At 30.2% G+C, this 25,695-nt stretch overlaps 2 protein-coding genes and 1 long non-coding RNA gene across 3 annotated transcripts; all 3 read left to right on the plus strand.

Moving 5' to 3' along the window:
* Nucleotides 1-825: 825 nt before the first annotated feature.
* LOC117934030 (heavy metal-associated isoprenylated plant protein 39-like) lies at nucleotides 826-2,212 on the plus strand. Its single transcript, XM_034855623.1, has 3 exons — nucleotides 826-924; nucleotides 1,349-1,424; nucleotides 1,672-2,212. Exons 1-3 carry the CDS (start codon nucleotides 913-915, stop codon nucleotides 1,962-1,964), a joined length of 381 nt encoding a protein of 126 aa, XP_034711514.1. The 5' UTR covers nucleotides 826-912; the 3' UTR covers nucleotides 1,965-2,212.
* A 4,103-nt stretch (nucleotides 2,213-6,315) lies between these two features.
* Nucleotides 6,316-7,275, plus strand: LOC117933649. The gene is made up of 3 exons (XR_004654342.1): nucleotides 6,316-6,328; nucleotides 6,578-6,653; nucleotides 6,958-7,275. It is a non-coding gene; the product is annotated as an uncharacterized LOC117933649 (long non-coding RNA).
* Nucleotides 7,276-12,038: 4,763 nt separating this feature from the next.
* On the plus strand, nucleotides 12,039-17,528 carry LOC117933647 (heavy metal-associated isoprenylated plant protein 39-like). The gene is made up of 4 exons (XM_034855120.1): nucleotides 12,039-12,131; nucleotides 12,550-12,564; nucleotides 16,711-16,771; nucleotides 17,021-17,528. Exons 1-4 carry the CDS (start codon nucleotides 12,120-12,122, stop codon nucleotides 17,311-17,313), a joined length of 381 nt encoding a protein of 126 aa, XP_034711011.1. The 5' UTR covers nucleotides 12,039-12,119; the 3' UTR covers nucleotides 17,314-17,528.
* Nucleotides 17,529-25,695: the final 8,167 nt, after the last annotated feature.

Here is a 25,695-nt window from a genome sequence, read left to right on the forward strand (position 1 = left end):
TGATCACGACTACTGTCATGGTTCATAAGTCTTGAAGTTCTTTCAACAAACCCAATTTTAAGTTGACAACCTCTCCTTCCCCTTCCCCACCCCTTCATATCCAAACAAACAATAGGATGGGGTGTGTAGCCATCTCCATCATTGAATAATTTATGATAGGATTTGTATCTTTGAATGATGGTACAAATAAACACGTTAAAAAACATGCATGTGTTATCATTAATTATTGGTATTTATTCCATTTTTATTGAAGCAATATTTTTCAAGTGGGATACAACTTGGACAAGTTGATTCCATCCAACCTAAGTCGAACATGATAATTGGACAATCAATTTTAGTACTTAGATTCATTCATATTATATTTTTTCGACGTGAATTCAATTTGGATTGTGACTGGACTTGGATCAGAATTTGTTGGTAACTCATGTGAATTGGGCACGGCAAATTCAGGCAAATTCAGGCAAGCCCCACTTCGATGGTATGTGAAAACACCCTCAAGTCGTTGAAGTACTTCGGCCAACCAAAGTTTGACTCATTGACTTGTTCTTTTACACATGATCTAATGAGAACCAGCGAAGCAGCCACCAAGCTTCGTTGACTCAGAGACAGAAGAGAAGCTGCTCAGTCTTAAGACCCACAGAATCTCTGGACGCATCCTGGAAATAGGACTAATCTTATCAGGGTTTTAGTTTCTCCAAAAAGTCCAAACGACGTCGTCTCCCACATAGAGCTTTTGGCCTTTTTGGCCACCTTTGAAGACTGGCTTTTGCTGACCACGGGCTTGACCCGGGTATGACGCGGTTTTATTGTATCTATAAATTTGGTGTTCCAGATCGACCTTCTTCCTCCATCCCTTTCTCCACTACTCTTCTTCTTTTTCAGTGTCTGGTCTGGTATCATTTCCATAACTCAATGGACATGAAGGTCTGTTGTCTCTTTGATATAGCTTTTTGTTTGGGTTTGCTCTGTTTTCTTTGAGGAATAAGCTTGCATGCCTGTGATGGGTTTTGTCTGTTTGGTTGCTGAGAAACTGAGGAAAAGGAAAGGAAAGGAAAGGAAAGAAAAGATGTTGGAACCTTTTTGAAAAGCTTATTCTTCTACGATTAGAAGAATTGAGTTTTCTTGTTGTTTCTTTTCCCATTTTTTCTCAGAAATCAAACAGAGCATTAAGGAATTTGAATAAAATTTATGGGTTTTGCTTGATTTGAGCTCATATTCTCACTTCGGTTGGCTTTATAAAGACGAAAATTTTCTGGGTCTTCTGATATTTTTCTTATTGTTGATGCGTGTTCCCCTTTTTCTCTGAATCACAGCATATCTCAAGCTGTTCTTTATTTTGTTGTGACAGAAAATAATCTTGAAGGTGGAGTTATTCGATGACAAAAGCAAGCAGAAGGCCATGAAGAATGTCGCTTGCCTTCCAGGTATTGAATCTGAAGTTCTTGCAAAATTCACTCTAATCCCTGTTTGGTTTATGTGAAAACTGAGGAAAATTAAGAGTTTATTTTCATCCAAAAGACTAAAAAAATCACACAATGATTTCGTTGGCTCTCTTCTTTTTCCTACTCTTTCCCATCAACCAAATGGTTTATTTAACTCACAGAAGAAAACCCAGTTCCTAAAAGCTTAAAAACTGCTAAATCTGAATTGTTTTGAATTGCATTTATGCAGGAGTTTCTTCAGTTTCCATGGATATGAAGGACAAGAAATTGACTGTAATTGGAGATGTGGATCCAGTAAGCATAGTGGGCAGGTTGAGGAAGCTTTGCCACCCAGAGATATTATCAGTTGGCCCAGCAAAAGAGCCAGAGAAGAAGAAGGAGGAACCCAAGAAAGAAGAGAAGGACCCTAAAGATCAATGGGCTGATCTTGTTAAAGCATACCAAGCTTATAATCCCCACTATACCACACACTATTTTGTTAGAAGTGCGGAAGAAGACCCGAATGCTTGTGTCATTTGTTAATCACCAGATCATAGAAGAATCCAAAAAGGCAAAAGCAATATGGGTCTTCTATAATGATGGTGCACCCAAGAACAGAAGCCTTATGTACAGTACTGGATGGTGGGTGTTTGATTTTCTATTGTATGCCAGTTTTCATTTGGAATGTATCAAATTTTGGGTTGTTTTTTTCCATGAATGAAGTAAGAACTTGGAGTTGTTATGATAATTGAATATTCTGTCTCCTTGGTGATGGAAATTTGAGATGACGACATAGTAAAGAATATCTCCTTTTGTTTCAATTATTTCATACTTAAGCTTTTCACCAAAACAAAAAGAAAAAAAAAAGGAGAAAAGGGGAACTTGGATACTTTATTAGTGAGTGGCTCACTGCCATACAATTACAATCCAATGATAATGATCTAGAGGCTGAAAATTTTGCTCTTCTTCTATTCATTTCAAATTATTGTGACTATCTCTCTCAATTCTACTTTTGTGGGAGTTTTTTAAAAAGATATTTACATATTTTTTGATGATGGATACAAGTATCGATCTTTGTTTTCTTCTTGGTATTATTGAAAAGTGTCTCAAATTCTTAATTAATATAAAAAAATAGTTAAAAATATATTTATAAATATTATATGTTATGAGATAAAGGTCATGTAATAGACATAACTTGTGAAGAGTGGATTTTGTAATATTTTTTATAATATAATGAAATATTTTTTCTCATTTGTGGGTATATGCATGAATCACTTAAAAATATTATGTACCTTTTTTTATGTGTGGATCGTTTTATCTTTGTGTTCTTTTAACATATTTGCATTGAAGCAACACATATATGGATGTTGTAAATATACAAATGATCTGTGCCAAATTTTTTTAATATGAGTAAGAATAAAAAAATTCAAATTGGGACAAGAAATTCAAACTAATTTATTTAAAAAATAACAATTTTTACTAATCACCTTTTTATGATTTGCATTTTTTATTTTCAAGATGTACAATTATCAAAAATCGGTATTTGGTGTAAAAACAAGTTAAACAATATTTAAAAAAATTTTAATCCTTAATGCTATTGTTCCAAGGATATTTTTATAATTATTTAGATAATGTTAAATATAGGAATGGCAACGGAGCGGGTTCGGGACGAGTCGCCCTCATTCCAACCCCGCTCCGTTTATTCAAAACAATTCCCATCTTCGTCCCATGTAAAAAATTAAACAAGGCGGGGCAAGGCAGGTATGATAAATTCCCATACCCGCCTCGCTTAACTTTTTTTTATTTGAATTTTAATTTTTTTAAATTACTTTTAAATTTTTTAATTATATTAAAATAAATATATTATATAAATAATTAAATTATTATATTTTTTATAACTTATTTTATTAAAAATATTTTATTATTATCTATATATTAAAAATGGTAAAATAAAAATTTAAATTAAATTAATTTTAAAATTAATTTTATATATAATTGGGGCGGGGCAAGGCGGGATGGGACAATACCCGAACATGTCCTAGGTTTTTAAAAAAAATCTCAAACCCGTCCCAAACCCGTTTATTAAAATTTAATCATGTCCCATTAGGGGTGGGGCGGGTACCCGAAAAAACCCACCCCATTGCCATCCCTAGTCAAATATGACAAATTGTCATTTACTAATTTGCTAAGTCTGATTATTGTTCATTTTAGGTCAAATAACTCTCACAGCTTTAAAATACGTTTACCTGATTAAAATAAGTTCATACATATATAGTTCTAATAACTTTATCTCCCATCTGATGTGAGATATCACAACTGAGTCTATGTTTGAATCTCAAAAAATATTAAGGAAAGAAAAAAAAATGTTAAAAAAATGATTTTCTTATTTTCGATTGCACTATGAAAATAAAAAAAAAACTTGGAAATTTATGAATTTTAAAATTATTTAATCTAAGGAAAATAAGTAAAATATTTTTTTTAAATATAAAATATAATTTATTAAATTTGAATGTATTTTTTATTTTTGTTTTAATTTTTTTTTAATCATTTTTCACTCTATTTTTTTTTCCTTCATATTTTCCCTTAAATTTTCCCAGGCATCAAACATAACCTTAATAAATTTTGGGTGTGTAAATTTCCCTACTATAATTGAATATTGTCTCTTTGAAAGCACAACAAAAGCTAAGAATTTAGGAAAGTTGTGAAAATTTGGGATGACAATTTATTTATTTTTAAACTTATCATATTTTAATTTTTTTCAACTTCTGTTTATAGATTAGCCTACAAATGACTGATACAAAAAATCTAGACACATAGATTTATTATTCACTGGTTTCAAATTAAGCTGTGTTTTTAAACATTTGAATAAAGAATAAGGGCAAGAAAATATCGGTTAACCTTGTCATATATTTAATCCCATCCAAATATGTTTGCAAGTGAAATAATTGTCTTTTAACATTGTTGCATTTCTTTTGGGAAGATGATTGAGTCATCCCATCTTTTGTTCCGTTTTTCTTTCAATTCTTATTTTCATTAAATTATTTGTTGGAATAAAAATAATAATAAGAAATTCATTGTAATGCAAGTAAAACATTACTTAGATATAATAGTTGAGGATTTAGATATAAAAATAAAAATTATAAAAAAAATTTCATTATAATTTTATTTATTTATTCCTAGGATTTATATATGATACAAATGTTGTTAAAATATTAATCTTATTTTCAATTATTTTTAAAAATACCATTTAAAAAATCACAAATTTATTTCAGAAATAACCTGCTTTTAGAATAAAATTTTAAAATATTATTTTCAATTAAAATTTTATTATTTTTAAATTAAAAACTATTTTCGAAGAGACCATTTCAAAAGTACTACACAAGATATTGTATTTCAATAATATATCATTTAAATAAAAATTCCACTAATTCGGCCTACACTCATAGTGCAAAGCTTGGAGGATTTTGGCAATAATTTGAGATGACTTGAACATTGACTCGGAGGAGGGGAGCTGCCCGAAAGATGGAGGGGTTGGTTTAGGGATGGGCTTTTCCATGTTGGGCTTAATGTATAAACCAAAGGGCCTGTCTTTTTCGTGGGGCTCCATTTGGGCTTAATGATTGTGATTCTTGGGATTTTGGAAGTCTTGTGAAGTGACTGACTATTGTGGAAAAATAAGTTACTTCTTGATCACGACTACTGTCTGCGCATGGCCATCTCCATCATTGAATAATTTATAATAAAATTTGGATAGTTGTTGTGCGAGTCTTGAGTCACAAGATTCGAAACCATGCATAAAACATGCATGTATTACCATCCAATTATTGGTATCCATTCCATGTTTATGGAAGTTGGGATACAACTTGGACGGGATTATTGACTCCATTTATCGTGAGTCGAACCTGATACTTAAATCGATTCATATCATTTTTTTTTTTTAGCACTTTAGTTGAAGTTTAAATAACTTGAACTTAACTAAAACGGGTTTTAATATTTATAATATATATTATCATATATAATTATATCAATTTTTAGAGAGGTACATAAATTTGTTTTTATTTTTATTTATTATATTAAATTTGATCTCATTTATTATTTAATTTTTGTATGCCAAAATTTTGAATCATATAAGTTGATTAACCAGGTTCACTTCAATTTAATAAAACGAGATTATGTTGGACTCGAGTTAACCATTAACTTGACTCATCCCATGAAGTAAAACCCGGGTATCATATAATCATACCCATTTTTTAATAATAAAAACAATTTATATTTTGATAAATAAATGAGATTTGAATACCAGAATAACACCCACAAGTAATTGAAGTACTTGGACCAACCAAAACCCCAACTTTGACTCATTGACATGTTCTTCTACACGTGATCTAATGCAGAACCAGCGAAGCAGCTACCAAGCTACATTGACTCAGAGAGAGAAGAGAAGCTGCTCAGTCTTCACACACCCAAGGAACCTCTCGGCCCTCGAAGCATCTGGGAAATCACTATCAAGTACAGTCCTAATTATAATGAAAGATAACTTTTAATGAATATTCGGATAAGATTATGAATGAATAAGTATCAATTTTTGGTATTGCCTCCGTGGAAGAATGTCCAAAATAAGGTGTGAAAGCATTCGAGTCTTCACGCGCCTGAGACGACGACAAACATGTTGACCTTCTGACACAAAACTCCGCGTCCGGGTTTTGCTTAGCATGGACTTAACCCTGGGTTCGCTCGGGTTTCTTCACTCTCAAATCACTACAAATATGACGCCTTGGCCCCTGTGAACTTCGCCAAATTCATCAAACTTCATCTCCTTCAACCTCTCTTTCTTCAATCTTCTTCTTTATCTTCTTCTTTTCAGGCTTTCATCTCTTACATTTTCTCGTACTTCAATGGAAAAGAAGGTCGGTTCTTTCTCCAGCGTAGCATTTTTTTTAGCTTATTTTTTGGGTTTGTTCTTCTCTTTTTCTTGGGTGTGATGGGTTTTGCACATATCCTAGTTTGGTTGTTGAGAAAAGAAAAGAAAGGAAAAGAATAGAAAAGAAAATGGAAGTTTGGGTGTTACCTTGGAGCTTTTCTTTTTTTCTTCATTTGTTTTTTTATTTTGATTATGAAGATCTTAGATTGTTTCTTTTTCTTTTTTTGGATGACAGAAAATCGTGTTGAAGTTGGAATTCAACGATGACAAAACCAAGCAGAAGGCCATGAAGAATGTCTGCAGCCATTCAGGTATTGAACTTTTTGAATTTTGCACCCTCTGTTTGGTTGATGAGAAAACTGAAGAAATGACAAAAATTCTAGAAGTAAAAATCAAAATGTTGAGTCAAATCCATGTTTCCATGTTCAACCAGGTAAAATACTTGTATTAGCCCCCAGAAAATGAACACTCACATCACATCACATACTAAGGAATTGCAAATCTTTCATTTCTTTTTCAACATTTTCTCATCAACCAAACAGTAATTACTGAAATCAAACAAGAAAACCCAGTTCTTAAAGCCTCTAAATTTGACAAATTTGAGTGGCTTTGCAGGTGTTGAATCAGCGTCCGTGGACATGAAGGAAAAGAAACTGACAGTAGTTGGGGATGTTGATATAATAATTATGGTGAAACAATTGAGAAAGCTTTGTCACACAGATTTAGTCACGGTTGGGTCACCAGCATAAGCAGCAGACAAGATGAAAGAGGAGAAAGAAAATGGAGCCAACGAGCGGTGAAATTATAATTCAGACTTAAAGTTAAATTAGAATAGGTTTTGGAATTGGACGGATAAATATTAGAAATTGTTATTTATTTAAGCTTTTAATTCGGAATTTTAATCTAATTGGAATTGGAGTTCTATTACAAATATGATTAGTTTATTATAAATGGACTTATTATTATTTTGAAAAAAAGAATGCTATCAAATATTATTTTAGCAAAAATATTGTCAATAATTAAAATATACATTGGTCGAGTTTTGAGTTCAATGCTCAAATTAGTGGATAAATCTTGATCATGATTGCAATTTCACTCGATTAATATGTATTGATCGAGTCCTATTCTTCTTTATCATGGTAGCAACAAACTAGATGTTTCGTGATGTAGATTGATGTACATAATTTTGAATCATATGATTTGCACCAATTTTCATTAATTTGAAAAAATAAAAATAAAAAAACTTAATTTTTATAAATCAATTTTATCTTTACCAAATAATTTTTAAAAAAAAATATATATATGTATTTTTTCATAATTCAGATAATTATTTTATAAAATACTCTTTTACTTGATAATATTAAATTAAATTAAATTATAAAAAAATATCTTATAAATAAATATATTATAAATTTTTATTATTTAATATAAGATACAAATCATTATGAAAAAATTATTTAGCATTTTCAAGTGATAAATAAAATATTTTTAATTTTCTAATTAATAATGATTTTATATCATGTATTATATAAATCTACTCATCTTCTAATTCTTTTTTAATAAAATTGAATAAAAATTTTGTTAGTTGATATCAACAATAAAATATATATATTTTTTAAAATAAGAGGATAAGTAAAACTAAAATACTTTAAAATTAAATACAATTAAAACCAAAAAACTAAAAAAATAAAATATTAGCTTGTATTTTCAACTTTTTCTGGTTATCTCTATTTTCTATTAGTGTGTTTTAACGAAGTCAAAGTTAATATTTTATTTTTATACTTTTAGTTTAAAAGTTTTTTTAGTTTTAATTGTATTTTAAAATTTTTTAAATTTCTTATTTTATTGATTTCAAATTAATTTTTTTGATAAAAAAATTGTCAATTAATGTTACCAACAAAAATAATTATAAAAAAGTGCATATATTTTAAAATATTTTTAGATAAATAAAGATAAATCAAATTTATAAAATTTAGGATTCTTTTTTCTATATTCTTTCAAATTGGTGGGCCAAAACCTATTTTTCCTTTTATGAAAAAATATTTGATATTGCATTATATAATATAAATAAAAAATATTTTATTTTATTTTTTGGTGCTGGTTATATATAAGGAAAAGAAAATGAAACACACACTTACCAAAAAAAATTCTTCAATTTTTTTTTCTTTTTTATATAAACTTGAAAACATTGTCAAACACTTAATAAATTTTGGGTGGTAATTTTTTATGATAACTCCAACTGGACATTAAATCTTATACAGAAAATCCAGAGTGATAGCTTTCTTTTTTATTGGTTTCAAAATATAGAAATTATCTGCCTTATAATGGTCATTACATTGCCATAAATCATAAAATTTATTTCATTTTTCTCCTTCATTTTCTTAGTTCCCAACAACCTTTTTCTACTTCTCTTTGTGAAACCCCTTCAAGTTTATCTATTTATTTTCTTCCTTTTCAAATTCATGGTATTTAAGCTCGTGCTTTTAAACATTTAAATAAAGAATAAGAACGAGAAATCTAAGAGTCGCTCCCCCCACTAGAACACTTAGAGGAGTTCTTGTGTTAATAACTTTTATTCCTCATTAGATCATTTATAATATTCATAGTTGTAGCTTTGACTCGATTATTTCCTAATAATTATTGTACCTCACAAGACACATTAATTTATTGATCGACAATATCTTGATCTATAATTACGAACGCATGATAAATATTAGGTATCTTACTCGTGGAAAAAGCTATATCCAAGATTGAACTAATGATTTGAATGGTATACAATCAATTCTATTTTTTATTAATATATTTGTTGAAATAAAAATAAAAATAAGAAATAATTTTTTAGTCATTCCCCATGGTACTACGGATTTATATATAATACAAACATTGTTAAAACATTAATAGTATGTTCAATTATTTTTTTTAAATGTCATTTAAAAAATCACAAATTTATTTTGAAAATAACCTGCTTGTAGAATGAATTTTTAAAATATTATTTTCGGTTAAAATTTTATTATTTTTGAATTTAAAAACTATTTTCGAAGAGACCATTTCAAAAGCAGTATATAAGATATTGTATTTTAATTATTAAAATAAAAATTCCACTAATTCGGCCCCATAATTGTAGTGCAAAGCTTGGAGGCTTCTGGCAATAATTTGAGATGAATTCTCAATGTTGAAGGGTACACTTGAAGGATTCAACGCTGACTCCCAGTCCAGGTTGGCCGCCGCCACGACCGAGTTTTGACCCAAAATGCTAACATTTAAAAAAAAAAATTCCATAAAGTAAACGTATTCCGAAAATAATGCCACATGTTTCACTTAGGATTCTATGTCAAAAAACCGTAGTCATCAATTACGATTTTGAATTTTTTTAAATCAATCAAATTCGTAATTACCAACTACGATTTTGAATCATTTTATCATTTTTCATTCATTTCCTTGTTAGCTTTCTTCTAAGATTTATGTTTTTATTTTCATATTGAGCTTGGTAAATATTTGTTTGATTTTATTTTATTTTGATTGTGAGCTTAGTAGAAAGAAAAAAGTTTTTTTTAGTAAAAAAAAGGGATATGGAATGGAGGGCCATCATGATTTTTTTTTTGTTAAAGATACCAAAAATGGAGGGGACCACAATAAAAACTCTAAAAATGAAGGGGGTCACTCTTAAGAACCCCAAAAATGAAGGGAATGAACGGTGATTTTTGTTATAAGAATAGAAAAAATAGGAGTACTCCACTTGTCTATGGTTTCTGGTGAGCTCAAAATTTTTCTTTCTAAGCTGATTTGGAATGCAAGTGTGTCCAACAAGATGAGTTTCCTTTTTTTTTTTTTTTTTTTTTCGGGATGAGAAATAGAATGGGAGAAAATTCTGAGTGTTGAGCAACCTATTAAAGAAATCAATTAAAATTAAATATTTTTATTAAACCATTCACATATTTTTACTCAATATAAAATCAAAATAATGTAATATTTTTATTTAAAAAAATTAAAGTTAAATATTTTAAATTAAGCAACATAGTTATATATATATATATAAAATTAAAGTTAAAGTCGTAGTTGGTGACTACGACTTTGACTATTTTTAAAGTAGTTAAACTCGTAGTCACCAACTACGATTTTATGATGTGACAATCTACGTGATACATACGTATTAGATTGAATATTATTTTCAGAATCGGTTTACTTTATGAAATATTTTTAAAAAAAGTTGCATTTTGGGTCAAAGCTCCAAAGATAAAGAGGGGTTGGTTTTAGTGATGGGCTTTTGCATGTTGGGCTTAATGTATTAACTAAAGGGTCTGTCTTTTTCGTGGGCCTCTAGTTGGCAAACATTTGTTTGCATTCTATCACGTCAGAATGCTAAGCGATGGATAATTACGAAACGTGGGTGCTTACGATGGATGATTGTGATTCTTGGGATTTTGGAAGTATTGTGAAGTGGGCACTGTGGAAAAATAAGTTACTTATTTGATGATCATGACTACTGTCATGGTTCATAAATCTTAAAGTTCTTTCAACAAACCCAATTTTAAGTTGACAACCTCTCCTTCTCCTTCCCCACCCCTTCATATCCAAACAAACAATAGGATGGGGTGTGTAGCCATCTCCATCATTGAATAATTTATGATAGGATTTGTATCTTTGAATGATGGTAAAAATAAATATGTTAAAAAACATGCATGTGTTATCATTAATTATCGGTATTTATTCCATTTTTATTGAAACAATATTTTTCAAGTGGGATACAACTTGGACAAGTTGACTCCATCCAACCTAAGTTGAACCCGATAATTGGACAATCTATTTTAGTACTTAGATTCATTCATATTATATATTTTTTACGTGAATTCAATTTGGATTGTGATTGGACTTGAATCAAAATTTAAATAACTCGAACTTAACTAAAATCCGATTTAATATTTGTATGATAATTATAATATATATCATCCTATATAATGATATTAATTTTTTCGATTTAAAAAAATTTATCAAATTATAATTATATATATATATATATATATATTGGTCATTTTTCAGAAATACAAATTTGTTTTTTTTTTTTTTTTGTTATATAAAACTTTTTGATTCCATTTATTATTATTTAATTTTTGTATGCCAAAATTTTGAATCATATAACCAGATTCACTTCAATTTAAAAAAGTGAGACTAGGTTGGACTCGAGTTAACCATTAACTTAACTCATCCCATAAAGTAAAACCCCGGTATCAAATAATCATACCAATTTCTTAATAATGAAAAAAATCCATATTTTGTTAATGATATAACGAGACTCAAAGATGTACATGCCATGAGTTGATCGGTGATAACTTTTCGATATCTACCATGTAACTTCTGGTAGGATTACACACTTCTTACACTGAAAACAAGCAGAATTTGTTGGTAACTCATGTGAATTGGGCACGGCAAATTCAGGCAAATTCAGGCAAGCCCCACTTCGATGGTATGTGAAAACACCCTCAAGTCGTTGAAGTACTTGGGCCAACCAAAGCTTGACTCATTGACTTGTTCTTTTACACATGATCTAATGAGAACCAGCGAAGCAGCCACCAAGCTTCATTGACTCGGAGAGAGAAGAGAAGCTGCTCTTTGTCCACCTTTGCAGACTGGCTTTTGCTGACCACAGGCTTGATCCGGGTATGACACGGTTTTATTGTATCTATAAATTTGGTGTTCCAGATCGACCTTCTTCCTCCATCCCTTTCTCCACTACTCTTCTTCTTTTTCAGTGTCTGGTCTGGTATCATTTCCATAACTCAATGGACATGAAGGTCTGTTGTCTCTTTGATATAGCTTTTTGTTTGGGTTTGCTCTGTTTTCTTTGAGGAATAAGCTTGCATGGCTGTGATGTGTTTTGTCTGTTTGGTTGCTGAGAAACTGAGGAAAAGGAAAGGAAAGGAAAGAAAAGATGTTGAACCTTTTTGAAAAGCTTATTCTTCTACGATTAGAAGAATTGAGTTTTCTTGTTGTTTCTTTTCCTAATTTTTCTCAGAAATCAAACAAAGCATTAAGGAATTTGAATAAAATTTATGGGTTTTGCTTGATTTGAGCTCATATTCTCACTTCGGTTGGTTTTATAAAGATGAAAATTTTCTGGGTCTTCTGATATTTTTCTTATTGTTGATGGGTGTTCCCCTTTTTCTCTGAATCACAGCATATCTCAAGCTGTTCTTTATTTTGTTGTGACAGAAAACAATCTTGAAGGTCTTCAAATTGATAAATTGTAGTTTTTTCATTCATACTTTCATTCGTTCATGTACAGAGTATATATAGAGGGTAATCACCATTCTAAGAATGGGAAAGAATGATACAAGGAAAGAATGATATAAGGAAATAACAACTAATATCCTAATATCTCAACTTTCCTAATATCTCAATATTCCTAATATCTTAATATTCCTAGTATCTCAATATTCCTAATATCTCAATATTCATAATATCTCAACACTCCCCCTCAAGTTGGTGCATAGATGTCACACATGCCCAACTTGTCTAAAAATTTTGAGAACACTTGACTTGAGACAGCTTTGGTAAGGATATCGGCCAATTGATCTTCTGATCGAATCTTAGGCAATTCCACAATCTTATCATCCAACTTTTCCTTAATGAAGAATCTATCCACCTCGACATGCTTTGTACGATCATGTTGTACTGGATTATGAGCAATATCACATGCGGCTTTATTGTCACAAAACAATCGGATTGGTTGCCTAGATAGATAACCTAAATCCTGTAAGAGGAGTCTTAGCCATAATGCCTCACAAAGTCCTAGAGCCATACCTCTAAATTCCGCTTCTGCACTTGAACGAGCGACGACATTCTGTTTCTTACTTTTCCATGTCACAAGATTACCACCTACAAAGGTAAAGTAACCAGATGTAGATCGCCTATCATCCACTGCACCAGCCCAATCAGCATCAGTATATACTTCTATACTCTGATGATCAACATTTTTTGCGAGTAAAATTCCCTTCCCAGGAGCATTCTTCAAATACCTCAAAATACGCATGACTGCATTCATATGTTGTTCTCCAGGATTATGCATGTATTGACTCACTACACTCAATGCATAAGCAAGATCTGGTCTTGTATGAGCTAAGTATATTAATCTCCCTACAAGTCTTTGGTATCTTCCCTTATCGGTTGATACTTGATTAGGCTCAACACACAATTTCAGACCTTCTTCTATTGGTGTATTAATAGGTTGACATCCCGACATTCCAGTCTCCTGTAAAAGATCTAAGGCATACTTTCTTTGAGACAGAAAAATTCCTTCACTTGATCGAGAAACTTCAATCCCAAGAAAGTATTTCAGAGGACCTAGATCTTTCATTTCGAATTCTCTAGATAGATAATTTTGTAGAGCTTTTCTTTCTTCAGGATCATTTCCTGTAACTACCATGTCATCCACATATACGATGAGTGCCGTAATCTTACCATGTTGCTTTTTTAGGAACAAAGTGTGATCTGAATTACTTTGATGATAGCCAAAAGCTCTCATTGACTTTGTGAACCTTCCAAACCATGCTCTCGGGGATTGCTTCAACCCATACAATGACTTCTTCAATTTGCACACCTTCTGACATTGCTTTTCTGACACCATGCATCCTGGTGGAAGATCCATATATACTTCTTCAGATAACTCGCCATGCAAAAAGGCATTTTTCACATCAAATTGTTGTAATGGCCAATCTAGGTTTGCAGCTAAAGACAGTAATACTCGAATTGTGTTGAATTTAGCTACAGGTGCAAATGTCTCTGTGTAGTCAATTCCATAAGTTTGAGTGTACCCTTTTGCTACCAGTCTTGCTTTAAATCGTTCAATACTACCATCTGCCTTGTACTTCACAGTATAGATCCAACGACACCCAACTGGCTTCTTTCCTGGTGGACATTCTACGAGTTCCCATGTTTCATTCTTCTGCAATGATTTCATCTCTTCATTCATGGCTGCTTTCCACCTTGGATCAGCTAAGGCTTCCTGCACATTGTTAGGAATAGCTACAATAGATAATTGATTTACAAATGACTTATTTGATTCAGACAAACGATGGGTAGACACATAGTTGCTCATGGGATATTTGACTTTAGTAGACAATTCAGGTTCATATGTGGGTTTAGGAATACCTCTATTATGACGATGTGGTAACCGTTTCATGAATGGATCAGGCTCCAAATTAAGAACACCCTCAACAGACGACGATTGGTTTGGTATTTCAATGAAGACATCTTCAGACCCAAATTGTTGACCACTCATATCCAACTCACCCACTTCCTGGTTCACTAGTTCAGATTGTCCAGATTCATCTTCCTCAGAAATATGATAATCATAATCGAGAGTCTGAATTTCCTTATGGTACTCCCCCTGAAGTTCAGACTCAGATGAAAAATACATTGAATCTTCATGAAACACCACATCCATTGTAATATACATTTGTCGAGTTGGAGGATGGTAACATCGATATCCCTTTTTGTGCAATGCATATCCAACAAACACACATTGCAATGCATGGGAAGTTAACTTGGTGCGTTGGTGCTTGTGTAGATGCACAAATGCCACGCAACCAAAAACACGAGGAGGTAGATTTGGGACGGTTGGGGCAACTACGACATTAGTAAGAGCTTGGAGAGGTGTTTGAAAGTTAATTGAGCTAGAAGGTACCCGATTGATCAAGTATGCGGCAGATGTGATTGCTTCTCCCCAATAAGATATTGGTGTTTTTGCTGCTATCAAGGAAGCACGAACAACCTCTAACAAGTGTCGATTTTTTCGTTCAGCGACTCCATTTTGCTGGGGTGTATTGGAACAAGTAGTCTGATGAATGATGCCATGTCCTTCCAAATACTTTTGAAGATCAGAACTTTGATATTCTCCACCATTATCACTACGCAAAACCCGAACCTTTGCATTGTATTGAGTTTCAATCATTTTATGAAAATTTTGAAACAACAAGTTCACTTCATCTTTGGTCTTCATCAAGCATAACCATGTCATTCTGGTACAATCATCAATAAAAGTAACAAACCAACGTGAGCCACTCAAAGTTGGGACTTTGGATGGGCCCCAAACATCAGAATGTATAACCATAAAAGGAAACGGACTTTTATTCAAAATTAACGGAAACGAAGCACGATGACTTTTAGCCAATTCACAAATATCACAACGGAAACCAGAAATATCACTCTTTGCAAACAAACTAGGAAACAATTTTTTTAAATAACCAAAGGAAGCATGTCCTAGACGTCAATGCCACAACCAAATTTCAGACTTTTTCTTCTCCCCCTCAGATCCATCTGCCATCAAGGCTTGTTGCAACTTATTTGAATCCTTTGACTGCAAGTCCAAGTAATAGAGTTTTCCCCGTTTAATACCACAACCAATCGTCTGTCTTGTTTGGATGTCCTTAATCACACAAAATTCAGGCCAAAAAATGACAATGCAAGATAAGGCTGTAGTGATTTGAGAAACTGACAAAAGATTGTAATCTAAAGATGGAACAACTAAAACAGAATCCAAATTCAAAGTATCAGTAAGAGTTAAGGATCCTTCCCCAATAACTGGGGTTGTGTTACCATTGGCTGTGGAAACAATTTTTTGTGAGGAAGGTCTAAGGGGTGAAACCTGTCTAGAATCAAAAGTCATATGATCTGTAGCACCAGAATCAATTATCCATGTACTATTAATAACAGGTGTAAAAGTATTTAAAAACTTACCACCATGATCAGTAGCGGCTACCAATGCAGAGGCTTTCTCAGCAACATTAGCCTCTGTTTTTATTTCGGCAACAATTGCAGTCGAGGTTTTCTTGGAATCCTTCTTCCGTTGATCACGATTATTATAATTAATAACAAAGTGTTGATAGCCTAAACATGATCTAAAGGTCCATGGTTCAAACCCTCGGTTCCTTATTGTTTTCCTGGTCATACCAAGAGTCGTTGCTTTGAAATTGTGGGATATCCAGACTGGTGGGACCAGTCTTATTGCAGTGAGTGCATTTGAAGGTTGACTTATCAATATTAGGGCTTGTCTTAGGATGGTTGATCGCTGTCGGACTACCATAGCGACAAAATATCCAGGATTTCAGTTCCATGACTCTGATACCATCTTCAAATTGATAAATTGTAGTTTTTTCATTCATACTTTCATTCGTTCATATACAGAGTATATATAGAGGGTAATCACCATTCTAAGAATGGGAAAGAATGATACAAGGAAAGAATGATATAAGGAAATAACAACTAATATCCTAATATCTCAACTTTCCTAATATCTCAATATTCCTAATATCTTAATATTCCTAGTATCTCAATATTCCTAATATCTCAATATTCATAATATCTCAACAGAAGGTGGAGTTATTCGATGACAAAAGCAAGCAGAAGGCCATGAAGAATGTCGCTTGCCTTCCAGGTATTGAATCTGAAGTTCTTGCAAAATTAACTCTAATCCCTGTTTGGTTTATGTGAAAACTGAGCAAAATTAAGAGTTTATTTTCATCCAAAAGACTAAAAAAATCACACAATGATTTCGTTGGCTTTCTCTTCTTTTTCCTACTCTTTCCCATCAACCAAATGGTTTATTTAACTCACAGAAGAAAACCCAGTTCCTAAAAGCTTAAAAACTACTAAATCTGAATTGTTTTGAATTACAATTTTGCAGGAGTTTCTTCAGTTTCCATGGATATGAAGGACAAGAAATTGACTGTAATTGGAGATGTGGATCCAGTAAGCATAGTGGGCAGGTTGAGGAAGGTTTGCCACCCAGAGATATTATCAGTTGGACCAGCAAAAGAGCCAGAGAAGAAGAAGGAGGAACCCAAGAAAGAAGAGAAGGACCCTAAAGATCAATGGGCTGATCTTGTTAAAGCATACCAAGCTTATAATCCTCACTATACCACACACTATTTTGTTAGAAGTGTGGAAGAAGACCCGAATGCTTGTGTCATTTGTTAATCACCAGATCATAGAAGAATCCAAAAAGGCAAAAGCAATATGGGTCTTCTATAATGATGGTGCACCCAAGAACAGAAGCCTTATGTACAGTACTGGATGGTGGGTGTTTGATTTTCTATTGTATGCCAGTTTTCATTTGGAATGTATCAAATTTTGGGTTGTTTTTTTTTTTTCCATGAATGAAATAAGAACTTGGAGTTGTTATGATAATTGAATATTCTGTCTCCTTGGTGATGGAAATTTGAGATGACGACATAGTAAAAAATGTCTCCTTTTGTTTCAATTATTTCATATCCTTCTAAGCTTTTCGCTAAAAAAATAAAAATAAAAAAAGAAGAAGAAGAAGAAGAGAAAGGAAACTTGGATACTTTATTATTGAGTGGCTCACTACCATACAATTACAATCCATTGATAATGATCTAGAGGCTGAAAAGTTTGCTCTTCTTCTATTCATTTCAAATTATTGTGACCATTTGTCTCTCAATTCTACTTTTGTGGGAGTTTCTAAAGAAGGTATTTACATATTTTATGATGATGGATACAAAAATTGATCTTTGTTTTCTTTTTGGTATTGTTGAGAAGTGTCTCAAATTTTTAATTAATATAAAAAAGTAATTAAAAATATTTTTATAAAAATTATATATTATCAGGAAAAGGTAACGTGATAGGCATAACTTATGAAGAGTATGTTCAGGACCATTTATCGGTATATGCATGAATCACTTTAAAATATTATATACCCTTTTTATTCTCTTTCATCTATAGGTATATGCATAAATCGCTTTAAAACATTATATAATTTTTTTTTAATGTGTGGATCGTTTTATCTTCGTGTTCTTGTGTTAACATGTTTACATTGAAGCAACACATATATGGGTGTTATAAATGCAGAAGTGATTTGTGCCAAATTTTTGGAATCTAAGTGGTTGGTTTTTAGTGGGGTTATCAAACCAATGTTGGCTCTTTTATTCTCTCATCATTTACCTCTTTAGTTTTCAGGTTAAATTGAGCTTTCAAACTTAGAGAAAATATCTTATAAATAAACATATTATAAATTTTTATTATATAATATAAGATACAAATCACCATGAAAAAATTATCATGGATGTTCAAGTTATAAATAAAATCATTCAAATTTTCTAATTAATAATAATTTTATATCATGTATTATATATATTTATGCATCTTCTCTTTTGTTTTTTTTTTTTTTATAAAATTGAATACAAATTTTGTTAGTTGACATTAATAATAAAATAAAAAATTTAAAAATTAAGAGTATAAGTAAAACTAAAATACTTAAAAATTAAATACAATTAAAATGAAATATTTAAAAATTAAATACAATTAAAACCGAAAAACTAAAATTTTTTTTTAAAAATATTGGTTCCCATTGTATTTTCAACTATTTCTAGATATCTCTATTTTCTATTACTGTGTTTTAGTGAAGTCAAAGTCAACATTTTATTTTTATATTTTCAGTTTTAAAGTTTTTTTTTTTTAGTTTTAATTTTTAAAATTTCTTATTTTATTGATTTCAAATTAATTTTTATGATAAAAAAATTGTTAATTAGTGTTCAGAAATACCTATAAAACAGTGCATATATTTTAAAATATTTTTAAATAAATGAAGATAAATCATATTTATAAAATTTAGGATCATTTTTTCTATATTCTTTCAAATTGACGGGCTAAAACCCATTTTTCTTTTTATTAAAAATTAATTAATATTTCATTATATAATATAAATAAAAAATGTTTTATTTTATTTTTTGGTGTTGGGTATATATAAGGAAAAGAAAATGGAAACACACACTTATGAAAAAAAATTCTTCAAATTTTGTTCTTTTTTAAATAAACTTGAAAACTTTGCCAAACACTTAATAAATCTTGGGTGGTAATTTTTTGTGAATAAAATTTATTTATTTTTAAACTTATCATAGTTGTTCAACTTCGGCTTAATGGATTAGTCTATAGAAGGCTAACACAGAAAATCCAAACAGATAGCTTTATTATTCATTGATTTCAAGATATGGAAACTATTTGCCTTTTAATGGGTTATTACATTCCCATAAATCATAAAATTTATTTCCATTTTTTGCTTCATTTTCTTAGGTTCCCAATAACCCTTTTTTACTTCTCTTTGTCAAATCCCTTCAAGTTCATATATTTATTTTCTTCATTTTCAAATTCACATGTTTAAGCTCTTGCTTTTAAACATTTGAATAAAGAATAAGAACTAGAAATCTGAGAGTTACTCCACCCACTAGAATAGTTGGAGGAGCTCTCGTGTCAATCACTTTTATTCCTCTCATTAGACCATTTGTAATACTTATAGTCATAACTGGATTATTTCCCAATAATTATTGTATCTACGAGTCACATTAATTTATTGATCGACAAAATCTCAACCCTTAACTACCAATGCATTGTAAATATTGAGCATCTTGTCTCGGAAAAAAAAAAGCTACATCCTAGACTAATGATTTAAGTGATACGCAATCAATTGTGTTTTTTATTAAATTATTTGCCAGAATAAAAATAATATTTTTTTAGTCATTCCTTATGGTGGTATTACGGATTTATATATAATACAAACATTGTTAAAACATTCATCATGTTTTCAATTATTTTTTAAAGGGAGAATTACCTAAAAAGGTGGCCTGGATAGAACAATTACTAGAAAGGGTGATATCTTTTAATAATTCTTGAGGAAGACTTTAATAGGCTTAATATACTAAAACTGCCCTTTAACTAAAACTTTTAAAATTCAAAGCATTTAAAGCACTTCACTTGATTTGTCAATACATTTATGGTACATGGGTCCCACATTTATTGTAATTATTGATATTTAAATTTTAAATCAAAATTTTGGGTTTAACTCTTATAATTATATATAATTTGTTATTTAAATTTACTATTTAAAAATATATAAATCAATTTTATCTTCACTTACCAATTTAAAAATATTTTAAAATATATCAACTTTTTCATAATTCAAATAATTATTTCCTAAAATACCCTTTTACTTGATAATATTAAATTAAATTATCAAAAAATTAATTTATCATTTTAATTTGATAAAAATATCTTATAAACAAATATAATATAAATTTTTATTATATAATATAATATAAAAATCATTATGAAAAAAATATTTAGTAGTGATAAATAAATTTTTTATAATTTCCTAATTAATAATGATTTTATATATTGTATTATATAAATCTATGCATCTTCTCATTTTTTTTAATAAAACTGAATAAAAATTTTGTTAATTGACATCAACAATAAAATATTTTTTTTTTTAAAATAAGAGTATAAGTAAAACTAAAATACTTAAAAATTAAATACAATTAAAACCAAAAAACTAAAAAAATTAAAAAATAAAATATTAGCTTCCATTGTATTTTCAACTTTTTTTTATATTTATATTTTCTATTAGTGTGTTTTAACGAAGTCAAAGTCAATATTTTATTTTCATATTTTTAGTTTAAAAGTTTTTTTTTTAGTTTTAATTGTATTTTAAAATTTTAAAATTTCTTATTTTATTGATTTCAAATTAATTTTTATGATAAAAAAATTGTCAATTAATGTTACCAACAAAAATAATTATAAAAAAGTGTATATATTTTAAATTATTTTTAGATAAATAAAGATAAATCAAATTTATAAAATTTAGGATTCTTTTTTCTATATTCTTTTAAATTGGTGGGCCAAAACCTATTTTTCTTTTTATGAAAACATTATTTAATATTTCATTATATAATATAAATAAAAAATGTTTTATTTTATTTTTTGGTGCTAGTTATATATAAGGAAAAGAAAACGGAAACACACACTCACGAATTTTCTTTTTTATATAAACTTGAAAACATTGTCAAACACTTAATAAATTTTGGGTGGTAATTTTTTATGAATAAAATTTATTTATTTTTAAACTTATCATATTTTAAGTTTTTCAACTTCTGCTTAATAGATTAGTCTAAAGAAGACCAACATAGAAAATCCAGAGAGATAGCTTTCTTACTTATTGGTTTCAAAATATGGAAACTATCTACCTTTTAATGGGTCATCACATTGCCATAAATCATAAATTTTATTTCCTTTTTCTCCTTCATTTTCTTAGGTTCCAATAACCTTTTTCTACTTCTCTCTGTGAAACCCCTTCAAGTTTATCTATTTATTTTCTTCCTTTTCATATTCATGGTGTTTAAGCTCGTGCTTTTAAACATTTAAATAAAGAATAAGAACGAGAAATTTGAGAGTCGCTCCACCCACTGGAACACTTAGAGGAGTTCTTGTGTCAATAACTTCTATTCCTCTCATTAGACCATTTGTAATATTCATAGTCGTAACTTGGACTCGATTATTTCCTAATAATTATTGTACCTCACAAGTCACATTAATTTATTGATCAACAATACCTCGATCTATAATTACGAACACATGATAAATATTAGGTATCTTACTCGAGGAAAAAACTACATCCAAGATTGAACCAATGATTTGAATGATATACAATCAATTCTATTTTTTATTAATATATTTGTTGAAAATGAAAATAAAAATAAGAAATAAATTTTTAGTCATTCCTCGTGGTACTACGGATTTATATATAATACAAACATTGTTAAAACATTAATGGTATTTTCAATTATTTTTTAAAATGCCATTTAAAAAATCACAAATTTATTTTGAAAATAACCTGCTTTTAGAATGAATTTTTAAAATATTATTTTTCGATTAAAATTTTATTATTTTTAAATTTAAAAACTATTTTCGAAGAGACCATTTCAAAAGCACTATATAAGTGTGGACCCCACATTTTATGCATGCACTTCCACTCGATGACGTGACTTGCTTTTTATTTGTTTGGTGAAAATGGAAAAAAAAAAAAAAAAAAAAAAAACTCTAAGTGTGACTCTTTATTTGGAAAAGACAGTATGTGGAAAACAGATATGGGTTCGGGGGTCAGGTTACTTATCAGAAACAATAGTAAACCGCAGCACCCCTCTAAGCCCTAAGAATTAGGTCTCTACTGAATAAATTAAAGTAAATGTGACAATTGATTGATTAATTGTGGATACCAAATAGTGATCAAGAGTGTGAAAGCAAAACATGCATGATAATGAATAAATAGAGAAATATAATCAGCTACGAGGCGTACCTTAATCGCAAGCTGAGTGCTATCATGAGAGACAAAGTTTGTACACAAATACAAAATAACCACATATATATCATAGAGTGAGGTAAACCAATCAATCATAGCAATCAATCAATCAATGAGACAATCCTATATGTCGGGCTCCACCAAAGCTCAATTTGTCTTATATGAATTAGTCCCACAAATTCCATTATTTTAAAATTATGAAAAATTCATTCATACTTATTAAAAATCGAGAAAAACGAAAAATAATTTTAAAATCAAAGAAGAATTTGTGAAGGTGCTTGCCTGAAAAAAAAAAAAAAGGGAACAAGTTTATTAAAAATGAGATTCTTAGTGACCTTAAACCTTAAGGAAAGGCAAAAAATTGATGACTTAAAATTATTTGAAAACTGGAGTGGATTTAAAATTATTTGAAGAAAACTGGAATTTTAAAAATTTTTTAAAAATTGAAATCTAAAAAAATATATTTGAAAATTGGAGTCTTGAAATTTAAATTTAGAGATTGGAGTTTTTGAAATTAAATTTGAAAGAAATTGGAATTTTGGAAATTATTTGATAATTAGAATTTTGAAAATTAAATTTAGGAAATGGAATTTTGGAAATTGAATTTAAGAATTGGAAGTTTGGAAATTAAATTTGAAAGAAATTGGAATTTTGAAAATTATTTGTGAATTAAAGTTTTTGAAAATTGGAATTTTGGAAAATTATTTGAGAATGGAATTAAAAAAAAAAAAAAGTAAATTTGGAAATTGGAATTTTGGAAAATTATTTGAAGATTAAAATATTTGAAAATTGGAATTTTAGAAAATTATTTGAGAATATTTTTTTTAAAAAAATTAAATTAAATTTTGAAATTAAAATTTTGAAAAAATTATTTGAGAATGAAAATTTTAAATTCACCCTGAAAAAAAAGAATTCCTCTTTCATTATAATCTCACTTAGTGGTAATGTTTTGATGTCTAGCACACATACATCACAGTTCAGTGATCAAATGATAACTTTGCATAAAATAAAACAAAATAAAGTAAAAAATGGCATATGTTGATTTCCAAACCATCATTGTGTCTTGAAAAAGTGTTGAGATTGACATCCGTGTGAACCTCAACAAGGGATCAGTTGGAATGAACCGATGGCAATTCCAAATTTGTGTCTCCAAAAACAACTGCATCCATAAACACTCCACGCTGAAGAAGATGTTGTAGCTCAAATGGGTCAGAAAAATTCTACAAGGTAGTTTTTCAATGATTATGGCCTCACAGAAGTGTATTGGTAGCTCATATATTAACTCCAACTGGACATTAAATCTTATTGTCGACGGTGGGATCTCAGGCTTCTCAACACCATCGACAGCAGCTCACTCCGGCCTAGGTAGCTTCAACATTTTCACTTTGCTCTGGAGAGATCTCCACTGGTGGTCCTTGGTTAGTCTCTCTATTCTCTCCACCTCTAATTCATTTTCCCCTGTTCTTCTTCATCAGTCCCTTTCTTGCTCTGTTTTTCTCCTTCAACGTCCTCTCCATAGCTAGCTCGCCTCAAAAAGTCTCGTTCGTTTCTCTCCACAAACCATTATGGACTCCTCCATTTTTCAGTCCAACTCTCTCTTCTATCCACTTTTCTTCCAAGCCCCCTCCTCAAGCTCTCAAAAATTCCACAAAACCTTGCATTTCAGAAAACTAACCCCTTTTTTCTGCTCCCTCCAACTGCCATTCCAAACCAGTTTTTCTCTCTAAAAAAACCTTCCCTAGTTTATGTTTTTATTTTCATCTTGAGCTTGGTAAAGATTTGTTTGATTTTATTTTATTTTGATTGCGAGTTTAGCAAAAAGAAAAAGGTTTTTTTGGTAAAGAAAACGGATATGGGATAGAGGACCATCATGAATTTTTTAGTTAAAGATACCAAAAATGGAGGGGACCACTGTTAAGAACTCCAAAAATGGAGAGAACCACGGTAAAAAAAACTCTAAAAATGAAGGGGACCACTCTTAAGAACTCAAAAAATGAAGGGGATGAATGATGATTTTTTGTTATAGGAATAAAAAAAATAGGAGTACTCCACTTGTCTATGGTTTCTAGTAAGCTCAAAATTTTCCTTTCTAAGCTGATTTGGAATGCAAGTGTGTCCAACAAGATGAGTTTTTTTTCGGTGTTCATTTTTTTGGATGAGAAATAGAATGGGAGAAAATTCTGAGTATTGAGCAACTTATAAGGAGAGGTGAAGTTTAGTTAATAGGTGTAGCCTTTGTAATAAGAAAAGTAAATCCTCTGTTCATATCCTCATCCATTGCAAATAAAAGTCTTCTCTTTGTTTGGTTCATAATTGTTAGCCAAGACTCAACCACTCCCTAATTGTAATACCTTGCTTGCTTAAGATGTGCACCTTATAAAAGGTACACCTCGTCTACTTTGTTTTTCCCTTTTTAACACTTTGTTATTAAATTTGATATAATTTCATTATTTTATTGCTAAATGCTTCTTTAAAATGTTTGGAATCTTAAACTTTTTGTTGCTTGGATTCACAGTTGGCTAATATTTTATAAAATTGATATGCATACTAAGTTGCATTTCACTTTGCTTGGGAATGATTGTGCTTCAAGTGTGCCTTGCTCCTATTAATAAGATCAATTAAAGTTAAATATTTTAAATCAAGCAATATAGTTATATATATTTATTTATATATAAAATTAAAGTAAAAGCCGTAGTTGGTGATTACGACTTTTACTATTTTTAAAGTAGTCAAAGTCGTAGTCACCAACTACGGTTTTAGAATTAAAGTTAAAGTCGTAGTTGATGACTACGATTTTGACTACTTTTAAAAATAGTCAAAGTCATAGTCACCAACTACAGTTTTATGATGTGACAATTTACATGGTACATAGGACATTATTTTCAAAATCGGTTTACTTTATGGAATATTTTTTTAAAAAAAGTTGCATTTTGGGTCAAAGCTCCAAAGATGGAGAGGGGTTGGTTTTAGTGATGGGCTTTTGCATGTTGGGCTTAATGTATTAACTAAAGGGTCTGTCTTTTTCGTGGGCCTCTGGTTGGCAAACATTTGTTTGCATTCTATCACGTCAGAATGCTAAGCTATGGATAATTACGAAACGTGGGTGCTTACGACGGATGATTGTGATTCTTGGGATTTTGGAAGTATTGTGAAGTGGGCATTGTGGAAAAATAAGTTACTTATTTGATGATCATGACTACTGTCATGGTTCA

Source organism: Vitis riparia, chromosome 16 (assembly GCF_004353265.1).
Source record: "Vitis riparia cultivar Riparia Gloire de Montpellier isolate 1030 chromosome 16, EGFV_Vit.rip_1.0, whole genome shotgun sequence".
NCBI classification, from domain to species: domain Eukaryota; kingdom Viridiplantae; phylum Streptophyta; class Magnoliopsida; order Vitales; family Vitaceae; genus Vitis; species Vitis riparia.